The sequence below is a fragment of the Myotis brandtii genome, unplaced genomic scaffold (assembly GCF_000412655.1).
Source record: "Myotis brandtii unplaced genomic scaffold, ASM41265v1 scaffold1719, whole genome shotgun sequence".
Taxonomy (NCBI): domain Eukaryota; kingdom Metazoa; phylum Chordata; class Mammalia; order Chiroptera; family Vespertilionidae; genus Myotis; species Myotis brandtii.
Window position 1 is genome coordinate 384,796 of NW_005356337.1, and position 21,271 is coordinate 406,066.

Sequence of the window (21,271 nt, forward strand, 5' to 3'; positions counted from 1 at the left end):
GGCAGTGTTTAGGTTGTAATTTGAATAAAACAGAGCAATACAGTGCAGTAAGTCAGAAGAGAAAGTAATAGATGGGAAGGAAGTAGAAACCCTGTGGCGTGATTTATTTTAGGGGAGACATTTTTCTGATCATAATAAATGGTATTTTTAATCTCAACTTTGGCAATATCCTTTTTAGCATACCTAATTTAATGTTCATGGACAAAATACAATTTTTTCACGGTCCTATTCTTCTATCTTAACAGGCCTCCTTGTATCAATCTTCTATAGACAGAAGCCTGGAAAGACCCAGTAGGTAAGAATGTTATTACATTATGCAACTGGAATATTGTATACCAGTGCTTTCTCTTTCCATTAAACAGCAATGAGGATTATGTATCATGTTTTTATTTTATGTAATACACTTCATGAAGTTGTTTTGTTTCTGCATCATTTTATATGATCATATTCAAGAATTTATGAAAATCAAGTGGACAACTGAGAGTTGATTTCTGGACTCCTTCACAGACTGAGAAATTCTCCTCTTCCCTGTCTCCTCTATAACCATATCTTTAAATGGGGATTATAAACAGCTAATTTTCAATACTGTTATATGATGCATTTAATACAGGGGTGGGCAAAAGTAGGTTGACAGTTATAATACAAATAAATAACACAAGAATAAATAGTAACACAGAATAAACTATTTTGCATACCCATACCTGAAAACTACTGTTGCCTATCCCTGTATATTTGAAAAATTTTATAAAACACATATGTGTTCATTATACTCTTACCACACAAATGAGAATTATGTTACTACCAATAAATAAGGACTTACACTATATACCAAGCATTCTAAGTATATAAGCATATTCAATCCTTAAGCACCACTCTGACTTAAGTACCATTATCTCCATTTTATATCTGAGTACGCTGACACTTAGGCTCCATAACTTACTAAGTTTACACACTTGGCAAGAAGCAGAGACAAAGTAAAATTGACCCAAAATAGCTTGTAACCAACCACTAGTCCTGCCTTAAAAGTCTGCCAGGGTAAGTTCTGTTCGTGGGCTTTGTATATCATACTTACTTTAAAATATTACAGAAATTCAGACACAGTTTGACAGCAGTATTGAATAATTCAAACTCCCAGCCACACTTTATCATCAACAACACATCTATGTATATAAAAGCCTAATATGCAAATTGTCCCCTCGAAAGTTCGACCAGGAGACCCGGAGTTTGATCGCTCACTATGATGTACACTGACCACCAGGGGGCTGTGTGGAACGAAGGAAGGCCCTGGCCGGCAGCCAGAAGACCCTGATCGGCTCTGATCGCCAACCAGGCCTAGGGACCCTACCCGTACATGAATATCCTGCACCGGGACTCTAGAATTTTCATAACATTAATTTGCCCTTCACTAGATTTCTCTCAACATAAGTAGAAGGCTTTGTAAACTGGGTTCATGAGTGCCATCCAATGACATGAATGTCACTAAGAAAGGAGCTCCCCAGCCCCTCTTTTTGTGTCTTTTTCTATCCACACCTGCACCTAAAATGTTTGAATTTCAGAGTTCTGATCTGGCGTGAGGATTGCTGTAGACACACAGACCCTCACATGACAGACTGACGACAGCAAAACAGGTCTAGGAGAAGATGGGGCGCCCTCTTTGGAGGAGTGCAGGCAGATTCTGAGGTCTGCTCCACCTCTGTGCTTGCAGAGCCAGCGTGCTCCATTTACCACTGATAAAACAATGATAACCCTGTGGGCTGGGTAAGACCACCTGTCAGTATAGCAGACAGCACTCGGCTGCCTCCTAGGGGCTGGTGCACTTTAGCTGCCGCTGTTCATGCCATTGTAGCTAACGACGTGGCAGACAGCGGGCTGTGTGACGTGTATCTCCACTCACTGTCTTGAGTTACATACTCAGACCGAGAACCATGATGAAAACGTCCTGCCATTAAGACCACTGACACCATTGAATACGAATGGTGAAAGGACACTTTACTAGTCTACTTGCTGACCAAATCACTGGCCATTGATTACTTAAACAGGAAATATTGGGGTTGCAGTGTAAGGTTTTTAAAGCTAAGATTATTAGGACGAGCCACAGGGAAGCCCTGAGGTAAGAAGTTTGTCTCATCAGGTGTCGGCCTCTTTCCCAGTCCTTCCCTGCATCCTGGCCTCCCTCCTCTGGATGATCCGTGTTGTTGGAATGCTTCCTTATGGGGAACAGGTGGACAATACGAAGCATCAGACTGAATTGTCAGTCATAACGTATTACACTAATTGGAGAATTTTTACTTTAAAAGATGGTGATAGCCCTGGATGGTTTTCTCAGTGGTTAGAGCGTCGGTCTGTAGACCGAAGGGTTCCAGTTTTGATTCCTGGTCAAGGAATCGAACATACCTTGGTTGCAAGTTCCCCAGCCCCGGTAGGGGCCCCTGTGGGAGGCAACCAATCAATGTGTCTCTCTCACATCGATGTTTCTCTCCCCTCCCACTCTCTCTAGAAATCAGTGGGGAAAAAATATCCTCAGGTGAGGATTTTTACAAAAACTTTTTTAAAAAGATGATTATAAACTCATATCCACACAAAAATCTGCTTTGTTTATAATTGCCAAATTTGAAGCAACCAAGAAGCCCTTCAGTAGCTGAATGGGTAAGCAAACTGTGGCACAACCACATAAGGGAATGTTATTTATTCAACAATAAAAAGAAATGAGCTATCAGCCAAAAAAAAAAAAAAAAAAAAAAAAAGACAGGAGAAAATCTTAAAGGCATATTGCTAAATGAATGATGCCAATCTGAAAAGACTACATCCTGGTGGTTCCAACTATATGGCATTCCAGAAAAGACAAAACCCTGTGGACAGTGAAAAGATCAGTGGTTGCCAGGTGTCCGGGGAGGGAGGGAGGAAGAGGTAGAGCATGGAGATGTCCAAGGAGCGGGGACATGACACTATTCTACAGGATGTGGTAGTGATGGACACATGTCCCACGTTGGTCAAAACTGATAGAATGCTCAACAAAACACATAAACCCTATATAAACTGTGGACTTTAATTACATTTAATAATAATATTACAATATAGTTCACCAACTGTGACAAATGTACCACACTAATAACGGATGTCAATAATAGGGGAAGCTGTATGCAAGGGTATATGTGGGACTCTCTATACTTTCCAATTACTTTTCCAGACACCTAAAACTGCTCTAAAAATAGTCTATTTTTTTAAGTGACAATTACAAAGAAACTAGAGGCCCGATGCATAAAAATTCATGCACTCAGGGGTGGGGGGGTTGTCCCTCAGCCTGGCCTGCGCCCTCTCACAGTCTGGGAGCCCTCAGGAGATGTCCATCTGCCAGCTTAGGACTGCTCCCCGGGGGATCAGGCCTAACTAAGCTGGCAGTCAGACATCCCTCTGACAGCCTGGGAGCCCTTAGCACTGCTGTGAAGGCTGGAGAGGCTCCTGCCACCGCTCACAGCCATCAGCCCGGCTTGTGTCTGAGCAGAGCTCCCCCTGTGGGAGTGCACTGACCACCAGGGGCAGCTCCTGCGTTGAGCGTGTGCCCCCTGGTGATCAGTGCGCGTCATAGCGACCGGTCATCCCAGTCATCCTGCTATTAGGGTCAATTTGCATATTACCCTTTTATTATATAGGATAGTGTTTAATATTAAGGAATAAATTTCTAAAAATGCAGTTTGGGGGGGTGGGGGAGAAGAGTTATAACACTGTTGCTAGCATATCCCACCCGTCTTTCTGGCTCACGTTAACCCCCTCCAACACCAACCACACTGCAGTGATTCCTTCTTGCAGCTCTGCAGGCCTGGCCAGTGACTTCAGGAAAAGGAGGAAGAGCGAGCCGGCCGTGGGGCAGCCGAGGGGCCTGGGGGACCCAAGGGCGAGCAGGACCAGCCCCGGCCGGGCGGACCTCCCGGGATCGAGCGCCACCCTGACCCAGTCTTTCATTAGTTCTTCCCCTTCCTCCCCATCCAGAGCAAAAGGTAAACAGCAATGAATAGAAGTGTAAACAAGTTACTAGTATATGTTTTAAGCTGGAGTTCCCTGTGAAGCTGGTCCAGGGATAACTATCCAGAGAGAGCATTTAAATGAACTTTTGGAACAATAGCTTTCTTCCTACACAGACTAACTCAGGTTGAGCCACCCAAGTGGCGTAAAGGAGTGTATCATCTGTTAATGCTTTTTTCCTTCTAAATATATCATTTTGGGTTTGTTTTTTTGGGGGGGCAGGGGGGGGTGGGAACAAATTCAAAGTATCAAATAATTTGTTGGCAGGCTATTAAAGGATTACGTTTGCAAACATGTGCATATTATCAAATTTTTCTAATGTTCTACAACTAGCAAAATTCATCAAATTTATAGAATAGGAATTAGAAGTAGCAACAGAGAACACTGTTGCCTAAAACAAATCGGGGTTTTTTTAAATTATTATTTAATTCTAGATAAAAATCTGCCTAACCTGTGAAGTCACTTCTTTAATCATCTGCTCTATATTTCGGTCAATATGCATATATACAGTAGACTATCCATCAATATAGTGTTCAATCCACGGCGGCACGGTGGTAAGAACTAACTGGTTTTCAGCCATAATTATAAAACCTGGACACCACCAAGCCCTTTTTCCATACGACCTGTCTCCTCTCCGGAAATTCAGCGAGTTGTGCTGAGAGCGGGCAAGCTACTCCTTCCAGCCCCTGAAATCCTGTTGCGTGCACTAGTGCCACCGTAACGGGGATAATGCTAAGGCGGAGCCTGGGGATTGAACCAGCATCGCTAGGCACCTGGGTTTGTACCAAATCTGGGGCTCCACAGTCCCCCCCAGCCTCCTGGGGTTGAGACAGAACCGAGAAGGAATCTGAAATGTGTGAAGAAAGCAGCCTCTCACAGGAGTTTCCATGAAATAGCACCGATTCCGCCACGTCTATCAAATGCAGGCACTAAAAGTGTGGCCACGTGGTAGTTAAAGGTGAGAGGGAGCTGGTTTGCGTGCAAAAGACAGGCTGGTTTTGATGCCTAGAGTCTGGATAGACAGAAGACACCAGCTCTGCTCTGTATCCTAATAAAACTGTGAAAACTAACCAGCAGGTTCAGGGCGGGGCGGGGGCGGGGGCGGGGGGGTCCTTTGATACCTGTCCTCAAATTAGCAAGGTTGCCTTTATCAGAGTCGGCTCGGCTCATCGATTCTAGTGAATATCTTAAGGTAACACATAGGTCACGAAATGCCCTTGAGCCTTTACGCTTGGATACCACCCTTGGATACCACCCGAAAGCTGAAAGAATTGATTGATTTAGCTATTTGTTTTCCTCCTGGGGAGTGTAAAGCCAACCTCCTTTCCCAAATGCTTTTTATGTGCTTATTCACTTTCTAAGAATTTGGGAAGATTGCAAGGCAGGAGCTCAACAGAGTTATTTTCTTCCACTAGGTTTATTTCTAAGAAGAAAATGCCTCCTCAGATGGACTTGGCCTCTTACTTATTAGTTAATTCAGCCAGGCAAAAGAAAAGAGTTTTCCCATACATGTTCCAAACTGAGGCCATGCTGAGCTCTCTGTTATCAAAATGGTACATGAGGTTTTAAAAAGACCCTCCCTGGGGAAAAGCAGGATGCCTTTCACCTCTGGTGAGAGCTTTACATTATATATATCCAGCCACGCTCATGACAACCTGCCTACCAAAAGGTTCTAGGTAGAGCGAGTAAAGACGTAAGGTAGTTTTGTTTAAAGACGCGCTAGTTATTTTTTTCTTCTCGGGAAAATGTTAGCAGCCATAGTTCACAGCATCTGGATGTTGCTATTTCGGAAAATACTTTGTCTTACAGCTTTTCCCATCTAGTGCCCATGGAAAATTAACTAATACAGTTGTGGGAGTTTTAATTAAATGTAAATTTATAAATCACGATTTACCTTTCTATTAGCATACATCAAATGAGACTCAAATCCTGACCCTATTAACTTGATTATCCATATCATTTGGGGCATTAATTATTAAACCTTTACATTGCTACCAGGACATGCTGCTAGCATATAAGGTACTATATTATATTTGAGGCAAATAACATTTGCAGAAAGAGGTACGAAGTATTCAATAGAAGAAGAAATAGGTCTTATTAGCTATTGGTCGTATTAGCTACACCAATGACGTTTTATGCATGGTTTTGTCAACTCTAATACCTATCTTTAAAGCTACGTACAATAGAAGCAGAAATAGGTCTTATTAGCTATTGGTCGTATTAGCTACACCAATGACGTTTTATGCATGGTTTTGTCAACGCTAATATCTTTAAAGCTATGTTCACTGCAAACGCAGTATCTTGCCTTAGAATTAGACTGTTTTCTCTGGAAGTGAAGCTTCAAGGGTAACAATGTGTCTATATTAAACCTGCTGCCTCTCTTGCTGCCTGTCTGTCTGATGCTAACTGACATGCTCTCCTCTCTGTGAAACTTTTAACCTCTTCACACGTCTCTCTCCCACCACGCTGCTCCGGATTAAAAGGTGGGGATGATAGCAAAATGTGTGCACCCCTTTGCAGTTGCTCAGGGCCCCGCGGCCGCCCCTGCCAGGAGGTAGATGACTGTCCCCCTTACAGACAGCACCTGGACGTCCCGCGCGACTCGCAGCGGGCCCTCGCCTTCAAAAACGGCTGGCAGATGGCCCGGCAGAACGCCGAGGTCTGGAGCAGCACCGAGGAGGCCGTGTCCCCCAAAATCAAGTCCCGCAGCTGCGACGACCTCCTGAATGACGACTGCGGCGGCTTCCCCGACCCCAAAGCCAAGTCGGAGAGCATGGGCTCTCTGCTCTGCGAAGAGGACGCCCAGGAGGGCTGCCCGGTGCCGTGGGCACCCCCCTTCCTGCAGGAGACCAGGGCCACCGGCAGGTCCCGGCTGCGCCACGGCTCAGCCCACAATGCCCCGGGCTTCCTGAAAATGTACAAGAAAATGCACCGCATCAACCGCAAGGACCTGCTGAACTCCGAGGTGATGTGCTCCGTGAGGTCGAGGGTCCTGCAGTACGAACAGGAGCCGCACGCCCCGGGCCTGCTCCACGGATGGAGCCAGTCCTCCGCCGACGAGGTGCCCAGGGACATGGTCCCCACCCGCATCTCGGAGTTTGAAAAGTTGATTCAGAAGTCAAAATCCATGCCCAACCTGGGGGAGGAGATGCTGTCCCCGGCGGTCCTCGAGCCCCAGCACCACGGGCTGGGCCCCACCCGGCGGTTCTCCATCGAGTCCTTGCTGGAGGAAGACAATCCGGGCAGGCACCCTTGCCCGGGACCACGGAGCTGCACGTCCAAAACCCTGGTGCCCATCCACATTGAAGTCACCAGCGAGGAGCCGCCGAGAACCCATCTGGAGCTTTCGGACAGCGACCAAGACGGGGTGGTGTCCGAACACAGCGACTGCATGCACGTCGAGGGCTCGTCCTTCTGCAGTGAGAGCGATTTCGACCACTTTTCGTTCACCTCCTCGGAAAGTTTCTATGGGTCCAGCCACCACCACCACCATCACCACCATCACCATCACCGGCACCTCGTCAGCTCCTGCAAAGGCCGGTGCCCTGCCTCTTACACTCGGTTCACCACGATGCGAAAACACGAAAGAGCGAAACATGAAACGACCGAAGAGCCCAGAAGACATGACCCGGACGCCGGCCTCTCGAAACTTGCCTTTCTAGTCAGCCCCGTGCCTTTCCGGAGGAAAAAGCATTCGCCGCCCAAAAAACAGACGGAAAAGGCAAAATGCAAAACGGCCGTCTTCGAGGCTCTGGACTCCGCCCTCAAAGACATCTGTGACCAAATTAAGGCTGAAAAGAGAAGGGGGAGTTTGCCGGACAACAGTATTTTGCACCGTCTGATCAGTGAACTGCTGCCGGACGTCCCCGAGAGGAACTCGTCGCTGAGAGCTCTAAGAAGGAGCCCCATGCCCCAGCCTTGCCACCCGCTGCCCCAAGACGGTGCTACCCACTGCCCATGGTACCAGAGCGACTGTGGGAGGATGCCCCACAGTGCCTCTCTCCAAGACATGGACACCAATAGCAACTACCACCCAGACCACGACAGTGCCCTGGGTCTGCCAGGTGGACGAACCTTTCTTTGTTTCTCCTTGTGGTTCACATACCCACCCTCCAGCTCTGTCATTTTCCATCCCCACATCTCATCACTCCTGAGCTGTGAGCCCACCTGGCACCATTGCTGTGCACACGCCCCTCACCGCGTAGTTCTCATTTTTCCGTGTGATGGTTGGACGTGGTGTGTGTGGCTTGACGTAATCACCAGTTCACAAAAATTTACTCATTCGAAATCGAAAGGGAACATGGTTTTGTAGCTTGATGTTAGGGTTGAGACGACTGTTAGTTACAACACAACAAGAAATTAAACACGTTACCAATTTTAAAAGATGTCAAGGCAACCCGTAATTAACTAGCGGTCTCCTTAAGAGATTAACACCTTTGCACTGGCTCTTTTATTGTTGGGAAATGAATCAAAAGCAATAGTTTAATGACTAGTTTTTTCCTTGATTTTTTAAAAACTTTGTAGTCATTCACTCGATAAGTAATTTGCTTATAGTCTATATAAAACGTACTACAGCAAAATACTCTAGGAAGCAAAACTGAAATATGTAGCAAAGTAATTGATGGGTGATTACAAGAGACTAGGATTTGTTTAATAACTTTCTCCACTTGAAGGGCACAATTAGGGTAAATTTTTTGTGAATGTATCTTTAAGCTGTATATATATAACAGTCTCATTTCCGTCACTCAGTGTATTCATTTTCTCTTCCATTCCATTGCTTAATTTATCTACTTTCTATTTCTGCTACAATAATCCTCTATTGACATTAGAATTAGGCCATTTAGGTTAAGCGTGACTCTCAACTCTGTTTTCATAGATGGATTATCACCTTGAATTGGCAACACAAGGACAGATAGCAATTCAGATACAGAAAATGTTTTTTTGAGGTTTACAGAACTGAAAAGCACAAAGTGTTCTGATATCTTTATACAGTTGTTTTCATTAATCCTTCAGGTGCAACTGTTTTCTATGTAGATTTTAAGAAGTTGGATCACCAGACATTGTACCCGACATTGCAGTATGTTTCACATACATTATCCAGTGAACACTGGCATAAGCCTGGGTGATAGGGATTATTATAGGCACTGTTTTACAATGAAGGAAACGGAGACCCAGAGAGGACAATAAACTTGACCAAGGGCATGTCGAGAGAAGGTAGCACTAACAGATTTAAACTCCTAACACTTCAGAATTTGTAATATAGACTATATCTCAATAGGCAAAAAAGAGACATAACTCAAGCTTCATATTAATGTAGCATATGGCTCACTTGTTAATTCTCATTGCACAACTTCACTATATTACTAGTATTTATCTTTGCTCCACTTATACTACGCAACATGATTCAAAAACAACAAATTAGCATTTTCAAAATCAATTTCTACAGTTTGAAATTCTCACTGACTGAGCCCTGTCAGCATCTAATTTTTTAAATAAATTAGCTACCTTTTCCAGTTATTCAAAATCCTAGTTTAATCACCACTCAACAGTATATGCAGATAGAGTACATACTATCAGTAAGGCATGAGTTCAGAGGGCTTTGCAATGCAAAGGGTATTTTGTATTTTATTCAAATATTTACTTTTCCAGTTGTGTTTAGCAAAAGTAATTTAAAATGATGATCACTATGAGAGCCCTATGATCATAAAAATATATTAATTTACAGTGAAAAAATACTGCACATAAACCTCTAGCATTCACGGAAATAACTGGTTAAGTTTACCTAAAATATTATTGCCATGTTACCTTCCTAAGCCTAGAGACTCCACACCTCACAGAGAGTTAGGCATTTATCTTTATCTGTCATGGAACTGACATCCCACCTACTATCAGTGGACAATTCTTCCTTGTCATCAAAGCAGTCAAAACCTTTAGACCATGTTTTCTTTTTATAAATCAGTATTTCTCATCCTTACAGATGGATTTATTTCACAGTTACTGCATCTTGTTATTCAACATAACTACATTTATTAAAGGGATAAGAGAAAGAATTTACAAATTTTGACCCAGTTATACTGGTAAAATTTTATAACATAGGCTACTGGAATACTTTGAGTTACATTTCCACATATAAATGTGTAAGGTATAAGATAACTATTAAGAGATCCTTGCAATCATAATTCTGTAAAGTAACTAATTATTTATACTTTGCTTTAAGGGGAACAAAAACAATTCACTATTTCATAAGCAATTTGGCAACGGACGTGATACTTTCTGTTTCGAGAATATTTATCCCTTTGTTTCTTGGAATAAATATTTACTTCCTGATACGCTAAGTTGAGCACAAGGAAAGAACAGAAATAAGGCCCATCTCAAGTCTCAGTAAATATTTAAAAACAGAGAGAGGGAGAGAATGGACATGACCATAGTTATGTCATCATCATACTTTCTTTTTCTTTACTACATTCTTAAATTGTTGTTCCACAAAATGTCTCCAATTCTATACATTAGTGCTATTCTCCATCTTCTATAAGCCTTAAAATAGTCATTATAAGTTGAAGGCAAAAAGAATAGAAATAGAAAATATTTAAAATTCTTCGAGATGAAAAATTCCTGCAACTATGAACTTTCTGGCCTGGAGGATGCTGTATAATTATATCAGCAGTGCAGCAATTATATTTATAGGTACGACTATAATACTTCTGCAACCTCAGGTAATTTTCCTTTTGAAATGCTCTGTTTTTATGTCTAATGTCACAACTGTATGATTCCTTATGAGTTTCATACCCATGTTTTCCATTGTGGTGTCTCTCCATATTTTAAGGGGGGAAATAGTTGTCACCAGGGAAAATGGCTAAACACGTCTGCTTTGAATAGGTGGGTACTCACTCTCGCCCTGTCCTTTCCATTAGACCGCGAGTCCCCTAGAAGTTACGCGTCCACTGTGGCTGACTTGGGGAGGAGCGCACCGCGGGAAAGAAGAGGAACTCCAGAAAAAGAGGTAGTTTGTTCAATAGCATTTAAGTTTTTGTCAATAAGATACCTGAAAACGTTGCCAGTCAAAGTTACATCCAAAACCAGTGAAGAACACAGACTAAAAACATAAAAATGACAATAGAGAAACTTAGAACGTTTTCCCTGGAGCCGGAGCAAAGGACTGGAGAGTTTGCGTTCTGACCCCAGCTGCAGATCGGCCCCAGCTGCGGCCCAGCTGTAGCAATGAGACCTCCTGTGCATCTGGACCTCACACCCATGAATGGACAGTCGTGGTCAAAAGCATCTGCAAACTCCTGGCCCAGTAATGTAGGGAGAGCCCTAGGTCAACCATGTTGCAGATCAATACAAAGGCTATATACATATTTGTTGCTGGCCTGCTTTTGTTGGTGAGGGTCCCTCAAAAACCACTGCCCTGTAAGAGGTCAACCAAAGGACTTGTATGCATGCATATAAGCATAACCAATGGACACAGACAATAGGGGGGTGAGGGCCTGTGCAGGGGGGTGAGGGCCTGTGCAGGGGCGAGAGCAGGCTGGGAGAGGTCAATGGGAGAAAAGGGAGACATATGTAATACTTTCAACAAGAATTTACCAAAAAAACCACTGTCCCTGGGAACCACCTACCTACTAGCTCTTGACCAATGCCCTGAGCCAGGCCTGGAGCTCTGGCTCACACTACCTTGGAGTCGTGAGGGTCTGGTGGGGTCTGAAGGCTGGTCTTGGACTGGCCGCCCCTCCAGGAGTATCTCTATAGGTGTCTGATAGAGTCCTGTGCCCGTGGGACTCCCGCCAAAAGAAGTCAAGAATGGTCCAGGCTGCCTGAATCACAGGGGAAAAGAGTGGGGTGAGGGACTCATTGGGAAGTAGGGAAGGAAGAGGTGGAGTAGCTAGCTTACCGGTGCCCCAGTCAGATCTATGGGCCCCACGGTTTGATGGGAAGCACACGTCACATGTCATGACTAAAAGATGAGCAGCCGGTGTACCATGTGCTGAAGAATTCCTGAACCCTCCGGGGAATGCAAGACCATCCAGCCTATACTGTTGGCCACTAAACAGCCTCCCAGCGATAACTGGGCTAATGTTTCTCTGCTACTATGTTCATAAGAGTTTAGAAAAAGGGATGATGACTTCCTTCCCAACTTTCACCAGTCCTTTTATTAGGATTCAGAAGGAGCTGTGCCAATACATAAGACATAGATAACTGCTTCCACAATTATCCCAGGAAATGCCTTGGTTCCAGCCAAAATTATACCTGGGACAGAATCCTCTGCAGGCATTTTATTCCTTATGGCATTCATCTACCGTAGTTGCTAAGATGAAATATGACTTTCAATAGTTATGGTGAATAAGCCATCTATTATATTCCTGCTATTGCTTAAGCATCTAAATGAAGAACTGATTGATTTATTCATAAATTGCATATAGAATTTACATTATATATTTTTAATCATTCCTTGAGTTTCACATCGCTTTAATTCCTGTGAAACTGCTTTCTTATAGGAAACCCAAAATTTTAAGTTAGTGCTAATCATTTTCCTTCCTTTCCAGAAATTGCCTGCAAAAGCTGTTTATGATTTTAAGGCTCAGACATCTAAGTAAGTAAGATAAGTATTCATCATATGATTTAAGTTGGCTATGTACACTTTAATAATACTTTATGAGATAAATATTGCAATGGGACATGTTCAAATAATGCAGCAATCCACTCTAATTAAATGGTTCCTTCTGAATTAACTGGAATGTGGGTAATTTTATTTTCATTTTGAGTTTAGTTGAGAATCATTGAGTTTTAAACTACACTAAACATATTACAGCACAATGAATTCAAATGGGTAGGTAAAACAAAAAAAGAAATTAAGCATCTTTGTTTCTCGAATTTTCGTGTCAAGATGAAGTAAAAATAAAGAGTTGGGGAGTAATTAACACTTCCTGGGAGAATTTGATAACATTTATTTATCCAACTAAATCAAGGACAGTTTTCGGGGTTGAAGACTAGAACTGTGCACAGATTCCCACCATAAAATCTCCATGTATCAACACTCAAAGCTTAGCGATTCCAGTTTGGCTTAGTGGCTAGAGTGTTGGCCTGCAGACTAAAGGGTCTTGGGTTCAATTCCAGTCAAGGGTACATGCCCGGGTTTTAGGATCATTCCCCAGTAGGGAACGTGCAGGGGGCAGCCAATCAAAGATTCTCTCTCATCACTGATGTTTCTATTTCTCTCTCTCTCCCTTCATCTCTGAAATCAATAAAAATATGTTGTTGTTGTTTAAAAAAAAAAGCTCAGCGAGTCTGAGCAATGTTCTCTCCTGTGGCCTTTGATATTGGTGTTGTCATACTCCTGTGTTGCAATACTTTCTTTCCCTTTTTTCTTTAGGCTCTTGTTCATCAGATGGGCATGTGGTTAAGGAAAGTCAGTACAGGTACTAGGTACATGAGTTGGCTCAAATGGGAGGGAGTCTGCCACCTCACAGTGGCCCATGTGCCCAGACCTTGTTTAAGAAACTTCAGTCTCTATTAGAATTCAAGATATTAAATTCATTGTAAATTGGCATAAAATTACACTGCATGGTTTAGACTGAATATATTCAATAACCCAAATATTTATTCATGAAAATGTATATTATATAAATTCATTGTTCCAGAGTCTGTCTCTAGTAGTAGAAGACAGAGAGAAAATAAAGTCATTCAGAATTGGCTGAGGCTGCTGAGATAGGGAATGAATCAAAAAGAAAAATGCTATTTAGAAATTAAGATGTTGAACATGGCTTAAACCTGGTATTAAAAAAATATATACCTAAAAGAAAAGCTTACATTTTTAAAATTATTATTAGAGAAGTAACATCTGCTTTATGTCTACTATACTCTGGTCCTCACTACTACTGTTTTTTTAATATAGTGTGACAATTGGAGGATGCATGTTGGTTTTATAAAATAACGATACAGAACACGTGAATTTCATTTCTTCTTTGTGACAGTCCAAGGTTAGCAAAGGCTCAGGGAAGCCTGCTCTTCCACCGGCCGCCCGTGGGAGCATCAACAGCACAGACCTGAGGGTTGCCCGCACCACCCCTCCCGTAAAGCTCTTCCTAATCCAACTAAGCCTAATGGTGTATGCCTCAGAGAAGCAGGTTAAACAGTCACCATGGAAGCCATCCCATAATTTTAGGAAGAGAAAACTGTTCCCCTCCCACCATAAATAAATATATCTTATTGCAGCTTCGTCACATTCCTCTTGCTCTGTTCTCATATACATAGAGCTGTTGCTCATCATCCCTGTTGCAATGACCTATTTGCAACAAAAGTCAAGGTTTTGGCCAACTCGGGCAACTCTCAGAGGCTCCCACGCCCAGCCAGCACTGAAAGTTACGGAAGGGCTAGCCCAGTGGTTCTCAACCTTGGCTGCACATTAGAATCACCTGGGAATCTTTTTAAAATCCTGATTTCTGGGCCTCATCATTAGTAACAAAGAAACAGAATTTCCGGAGGATGAGGCCCAGAAATCAGGATTTTAAAAAGATTCCCAGGTGATTCTAATGTGCAGCCAAGGTTGAAAACCACTAGGCTAGCCTCATTTTTAAGTCATTTCCATTAATGCCCAGACAGGAGCACTTTTCATGCCTAACATCTAACAGGCGAGAGATGGATACCTGTTTTAAATAAAAATCTATTTTAAAAGCTATTTTTACTTACCTAATACATGAAATGTATTTAATTTTTTTAAAATACAGCTATGTAACTTACCAAATGTAATGTCTCCATTGTTAAACAGGAAAACAAGGTAAAATCACACTTGCAAAGTTATAATATTGTGAGCAAATCTTAAGAATTTATAAGGAAAATCCTTATCCAACTGGGCTCGACAGATTTTTTTTTTATAACTGCCACGCGTCCAAAACGGAAGCCATTCCCACACGCCACGATATTTTGAATTTAATTTTTTAAAAATCAATTTGCAATGAATATTATAAAAATAGGTATATTACTCACAATGCAGGTGTTCTGGAATATTTTCAGCTGAAAATTCTCACGAAAAAATGATCTTAAAGTTGGTCTATGGATGCTTATGGCGTACAATGGGTTAGTATCAGAAGTATATTTCCCAGCCGAATGCAGGTCTACTGGTCTTAAGAATAATTGCTCTTCATCGAGAAAAACCCATTTGAGCATGTCTCTCCCAGGGAGCTGTCGTTTAAGAAAGGAGACACTGTCTACATCCTCAGGAAAATCGACCAGAACTGGTACGAGGGAGAGCACCATGGGCGAGTGGGCATCTTCCCCATCTCCTACGTGGAGGTAAGTCCTCTCCCTGCCAGCTCACGCGGGTGCTCATCCCAAGGTCCTCGCGGGTCAGGAATAAACAACTGTTTTCCTCCTAGAAACTCTCACCTCCTGAGAAAGCACAGCCCGCAAGGCCGCCGCCCCCAGCCCAGCCTGGAGAAATCGGAGAAGCTATCGCCAAATACAACTTCAACGCGGACACCAACGTGGAGCTGTCGCTGAGAAAGGTACCCGGGCTGCCTTCTGACCTGGTGCCTTTCAAAGGCTGTCTTCCTCCTTAGACATGTCTGTGTTTTTCCGTAAAGAAAGGACAGAGCACTCCCTGGGGCTGCCCTGGGCCACTGTGTCCTGCCCATCCTGGTGTCCAGATGAGGTCCCTGTGGGACTCGAAGCTTCTCAGAGGGGCTTCTCCTCCCAGGGGTGCCTCGTCCTGAGCACCGTGGAGTTGAACTTGTGGAAAGGCATCAAAAGGAAAAGCACTTCAATAGACTGCAAAAGATTGTTCTGCTGCTGCCTTCTCATTCCGTTTCTTTTTAAATTTTAATTAATATGTTTATCTTGGAGTCATGAAGCTGTTTCTTCCTGGGGAGCATTTTTCCTTCTCTAGGCCTCATGACTGACCCCCTGTTTCACTGGCAGCCTAGCCAATCCTAGTGCCTCTTCCTAGCAGTAGGGAAAGCACGCTACCTTGCTGCTTTACACAGCTGAGAATAGTTCCATGATGGTTTTCGGTGTTTGCTAAGCAATCGTGTCCATTTGCTTGAGGCACCTGTATGTTTGCCCACCACGCAGACTAGACCGTGGTCACATGTGGGCGGGCCAAGAGCGCCTCCTGCCTGCGGTGAATGCAGGGAAGGACCCCTGTCCTCCTCCTGGCTCCAGAGCCTCACCTCCTCCTCCCCTGTGAGACCTGGGTCTGCACCATTGACAGATTCTCTCCTACCCTCCAAGCTGCCGCACAGCATCTGTATCAGCTTGTTTCATACTTTCCATCGAAGCTTCCGCCAATGCAATTATAGCTTGAGCAGTAGCCTAGCATCAGCCTCATGCCAGTGTGTTATAGAGAAAAGCAGTGCAATTTTTTTAAAAATATATTCCATTGATTTTTTTTTTTACAGAGAGGAAGGGAGAGGGATAGAGAGTTAGAAACATCGATGAGAGAGAAACATGGATCAGCTGCCTCCTGCACACCCCCTACTGAGGATGTGCCTGCAACCAAGGTACATGCCCTTGACCGGAATCGAACCTGGGACCTTTCAGTCCACAGGCCGACGCTTTATCCACTGAGCCAAACCGGTTAGGGCAAAGCAGTGCAATTTTAAGATGCAGGGAGATCCACTTAGCTTTGGTATGTTCTGCTCCGTGGCAGGGGGACAGTCTATATAAACCACCCAGCATTTGCGAAAAGCAAGCTTTCACTTTGAGTACCCCTGACAAAGGCCTCCCTACGGTGCTGAAGCTCTGACCTTGTGTCAGTCGCCTCTCTCATCCTCACAGGTGCAGCTGCCCAAACTTTCGCATGATCTGCTGGATGCAGCTGCGCGGAGTTTTAGTGTCTAACCACGTCTTGCCCGCTTATTTCTGGGCCGAGTGTGGTTTCGAGTTAAAATTTACACTGTTTTGTGGCATTGGCTTGATCACTGCAGGCGGCAGGCATAGTGACTGTAGAAAGTTCTATTATTCCAAAAGCCAGGGGTTCTATAAACAGACTGAATGGCCACTGTGGTGTGGCGATCCATCACTCAGAATGGATGCCGGTGTGAGGCCGTCTGGATGCAGACCAGGTGGGTGTCGGCCCTGGCCACAGACGTGGATTACCACGAGGGCTGTCTTGGCCCCACCCCATAGGCTTCACTCTTCGTTACTAGTTAGCATGTGTAGGGTAAAAAGAAAAACGGTGTGCCATTCAACTTCATCCCTTCCGGAGGCTGGTTCCTACAACCCCCTCAGGCACGCCGTCACAGAGCTGAGTGACCCTTTCAGAAGCTCTTCCTTCCTGTGGAAGCTCATTCTGTGGACTGTCCATGACAGGATGCTGCTGTCTAGGAGACATTGCCTATGAAACCGTTCTGCTTTTTGACATTACACAAGTCATTTCACATGGAACCAGTATGAGCATGTATGAGCCCATTCACATTAACCAAGCACCCTTAGGGAAAGATGTCGCGCATGGGTGACTAAATGGCATATGTGTTGATCAGCTGTAATTTGGGAATGAAATGAGACTTTAGTTGCCTTCTCCTGACTAAATAAAACTGGAGGTATAATACTCTCCCAAATGAAAAACTATTGTTTGTTAGAAATGTTGGCAATTATATTTCTGATGTTGTCACCTCCCTACTTACAATGCATTTTCCTCATGTTCATTACAGGGAGACAGAGTTATTCTTCTCAAAAGAGTTGATCAGAACTGGTACGAAGGTAAAATCCCAGGAACCAACAGACAAGGCATCTTCCCTGTTTCCTATGTAGAAGTCGTGAAGAGGAACACAGCCAAAGGCGCCGAGGACTACCCCGACCCTCCAATACCCCACAGCTACTCGAGTGATAGAATCCACAGCTTAAGTTCCAACAAGGTAAGAAGACATTTAGCATATTAGTAGAACACTGGGGAGCTTGGAGTAAGATAATAGCTGATATTAGGTCATTAAGAACATCATCTTTATTGCAAAGCAAGGGATTTACATGTTATGCTTCCAAGTTTGAGTGACAAGTCAAGTCAATACTTAATTTTTCTTATGGTGCTGGCATAAAGGTTTAATGCTTGATTTTGAGAATTTCATTTTCAAATTAAAATACTGAAAGAGAAAAATTAGTATCATAAGAGGCTATGTTATAGATAAACATACCTGCTTTCTGAAACTCAGGTTTTTTGAAACGTGATTTTTTTTTCTAAAGCTTAATTTTATATATGTATACAGTGGGGCCTTGACTTATGAGTTTAATTCGTTCCGAGACCGAGCTCGTTAAGGAGCTCCTTAGAGCTGCAAAAAATCGGCCGAGAGACAGCTGGTATCTCAAAAAACTCGTTAGTCGGGACACTCGTAAGTCAAGGCCCCACTGTATATTAAATGGATTATATACATATGTATGTATGCATATATGCATCTATAGATAAATCAATAGATCCAAAAATGGTTTATTTCAAAGTACGTGGTAATTAGATTGAAAAATTCTGTATAAGTCTTGAGATTTTTTAATATAGAAAGAGAAATAGAGTAAAATTTTTAAAGTGTTAATTAGACTGAATGAAAATATCATTGGTCATTAGGGGCCCTCATGTGTAGTTCATAGTTTTATGATAATTATGTACTAGTTCTACTATCTCACTTGCGCTAGGGCTGAAGATAATTATCTTTCTCAATATCTGGTCTAAAAGGAACTTTGCTCCCTGAACTGGTTAACTAGAAAAGGCTATTCTACTTTCTTTACTCATAATGTGAATTTCTTTTCTTAATTTTCTGTTAAGTTATAATATAGTGTGCTCTTCTTATGGATGGTATTTAGGGATTTCTTTCACCTTTTTATTAACCTCCAAGTATAAAACTTTAAATTACCAAGGAATCAGTTTCAAAATACTATAAGTATTTCAGAACATTTAAAAAGTGTATGATGTTGCATAATTTATTGTTTATTTTAATAAATAATTAAGATCAAGGCTAGGACATGGGAAATAAACCATCTAGAGCCAGCAACATAACATCAATATCGGATGTTGAACAGTCATTTCATGTTCCAATGCGAGACCACCTCAAGTAGCACCCCCAGTGCCCTAACCCTCTCCTTGAAAATGAGTCTTAGGAGGATTTCAGAAAAGCAAATACTAGTAATCTAAGATCTCCTATTTTAAGAGAAGCATTTTCTTTAAAAGGGCAAAGGTTGGCATTATATTCATTCTACTTCTCTTTGACGAATGGGTTTCAGTTGCGGGGTAATTATTCCCAATCCATTATCATTGGGTAATGGAACCATTTGGTACCATCCAATTTCCAGAATCTTCTTCAGTATATCTACTTCAATACCAGAGCTTAGCACTTAAAGATCAACATTCTTCCCTTTAGTAGTTCCTACTGATAAATGAAAAGATAAGAATCCTCATCTGCATATTTGGCTTATCCACTACTCAGTCATCTTAAATGAATGAACTACCAAATAAATTCAAAGCAACTGTACTTTCAAGTAAAATTTTATAAGAAAGAATAAGCATGTATCTCTACAAAGGCTTATTTTAACATTTAAGAAATTCTTCCATAATGTCCTAATTAATATTAGCATGTAATATTTTAGATCACAGTGTTTTAATCTTTGTTGTGAATATAATTTAAATGTATTTTCAGTTTCCTAAGTTTTTTCTTAGAACACCAGATTTTACATTTTATATAAATAGATGAATGTACAAATTTCATGATAGTGTTTTATTCTCACTGCTGGGGGAAAATATATTGAAAATCTTACATCCATAATTTGGGAAAAAAATTCTTAATGGTTTTATTCCCTCTGATAATCTGTGCTGTGATATTGGCTTAATGAAGGAAACTTCTCAGCAGTGTAGAACTCCATCATTTTCAGAAAAAGAACTATAATGTACTTCTAAACGACGATATCCAACATATGTTACATATCCTATTTTCTAACTGATATTTTTAAATAAAGGAAGGAATTTATTAAGTGATTTATGAATCACTCTTTGACACACTCAATCACATTTCTTGATATACTGTTTTTCAGGGGTGGCTCAAATATAAGTTGATAATATTTCAGATATTTCTGCTTTTTGTACAGTAGAATCCAATTCTAATGATTTTTGTATTATAGGTATATTTTTGTGATATGAGTATCCCAGGATACTTAATTTGACTTTCAGTAGAAATAAGTCCTTTATAAAGCTAAGTGCTTTGAACCTGTTAAACATAGATTAGTAACTATGGTGGTAATGACACTGCAATAGTAATAGTGATCGGGGTAGAATTTAAAGATCTTTCTTTATCATCCACATTATATTCCTGACCATGAGAGAAAGTGAAAAGTAATCATCTTGAATTTATTATATATTTCACAGGCTTTCAAAATCTATTCTTGTGTTGCATAGCATAGAGCATACAATTGGACTCTGGCCAATAAGGGAACTTCTCTAGACTATCAAATAAGACTTAGGTCATGTCTATCTTATTAAAAATTAAATATATACAGGACTTGCTAGGAATGTCTGTCTATCCAGTAATAGATCAAGTGTAGAGTATTTCTTTGTATCAGGTGCTAAGAAGCCTTAGTGCTGAATCTTCTATAAGATGCTCAGATAAGTTTTATGACACTTTGTCTCTTTTATTCCACCACATGGTGACATGGCATATTTGCTTAAAAAAGAAAAAACACAGCTAAATAAATTCTATAAATGCCCTTTCCTATTATAGGACACAGAAGTCAAAGGTTAAGTGGAGGTGTGTTGTACGCTGATACCTACTAAGGCCCTGGCACCCAGAGTGCTGAGTGCAGAACAACCAACTCACCCTGAACAACCAACCAGAAAGCATATCTCCATACTCTTTCTTGAACATTTTTTCTTTCTAAACCAAAATCATTCCCTGGGAAAAACTAAAGTAAAATGTCACCCTCCAGCCTCTCTCAAGGCCTTCACAGCATGGCATGAGCCATCCTTCCCAGCCCAGTAGCAATAGATAGATGTATTAGAATGTTACTAGGCAGCACTTCTAGACCTTTGAATGAATTTACATAAAAATTCTGTTTTGTTCAATATATCCAGAATATAGCAATAATATTAAGATACACAGAAGTCTACTTTTACTCAGAAGATTCAGCTTAAATTATACCTCCCCAAGTTTATATAAAATGTCAAGCTATTGAGAAAGATGAAAGTCCTAGCTGAAGATTTTTCCCCACTAACATCATATGCTCCCTTTCAATGTAATCACTTACTTTGAATTTTTTAAAAACTTTGAAGTCAAAAATATAATAAAAT

General features: G+C 41.9%; 1 protein-coding gene across 27 annotated transcripts in view; it reads left to right on the plus strand.

The window, feature by feature from the left end:
• The window catches only part of SORBS2 (sorbin and SH3 domain containing 2), a 311,892-nt gene that overhangs the window by 269,277 nt on the left and 21,344 nt on the right, over positions 1-21,271 (plus strand). For 21 of the 27 annotated variants that reach the window (XM_014537084.1, XM_014537085.1, XM_014537091.1 and 18 more), the window contains 8 exons: positions 246-295; positions 3,808-3,995; positions 6,504-8,084; positions 10,932-11,020; positions 12,564-12,610; positions 15,195-15,309; positions 15,393-15,521; positions 17,667-17,870. In XM_014537084.1, the coding sequence (XP_014392570.1) occupies positions 246-295; positions 3,808-3,995; positions 6,504-8,084; positions 10,932-11,020; positions 12,564-12,610; positions 15,195-15,309; positions 15,393-15,521; positions 17,667-17,870 (2,403 nt within the window). The remainder of the gene's footprint in view (positions 1-245; positions 296-3,807; positions 3,996-6,503; positions 8,085-10,931; positions 11,021-12,563; positions 12,611-15,194; positions 15,310-15,392; positions 15,522-17,666; positions 17,871-21,271) is intronic. The other 6 variants (XM_014537098.1, XM_014537099.1, XM_014537100.1 and 3 more) reach the window with 1 other exon arrangement.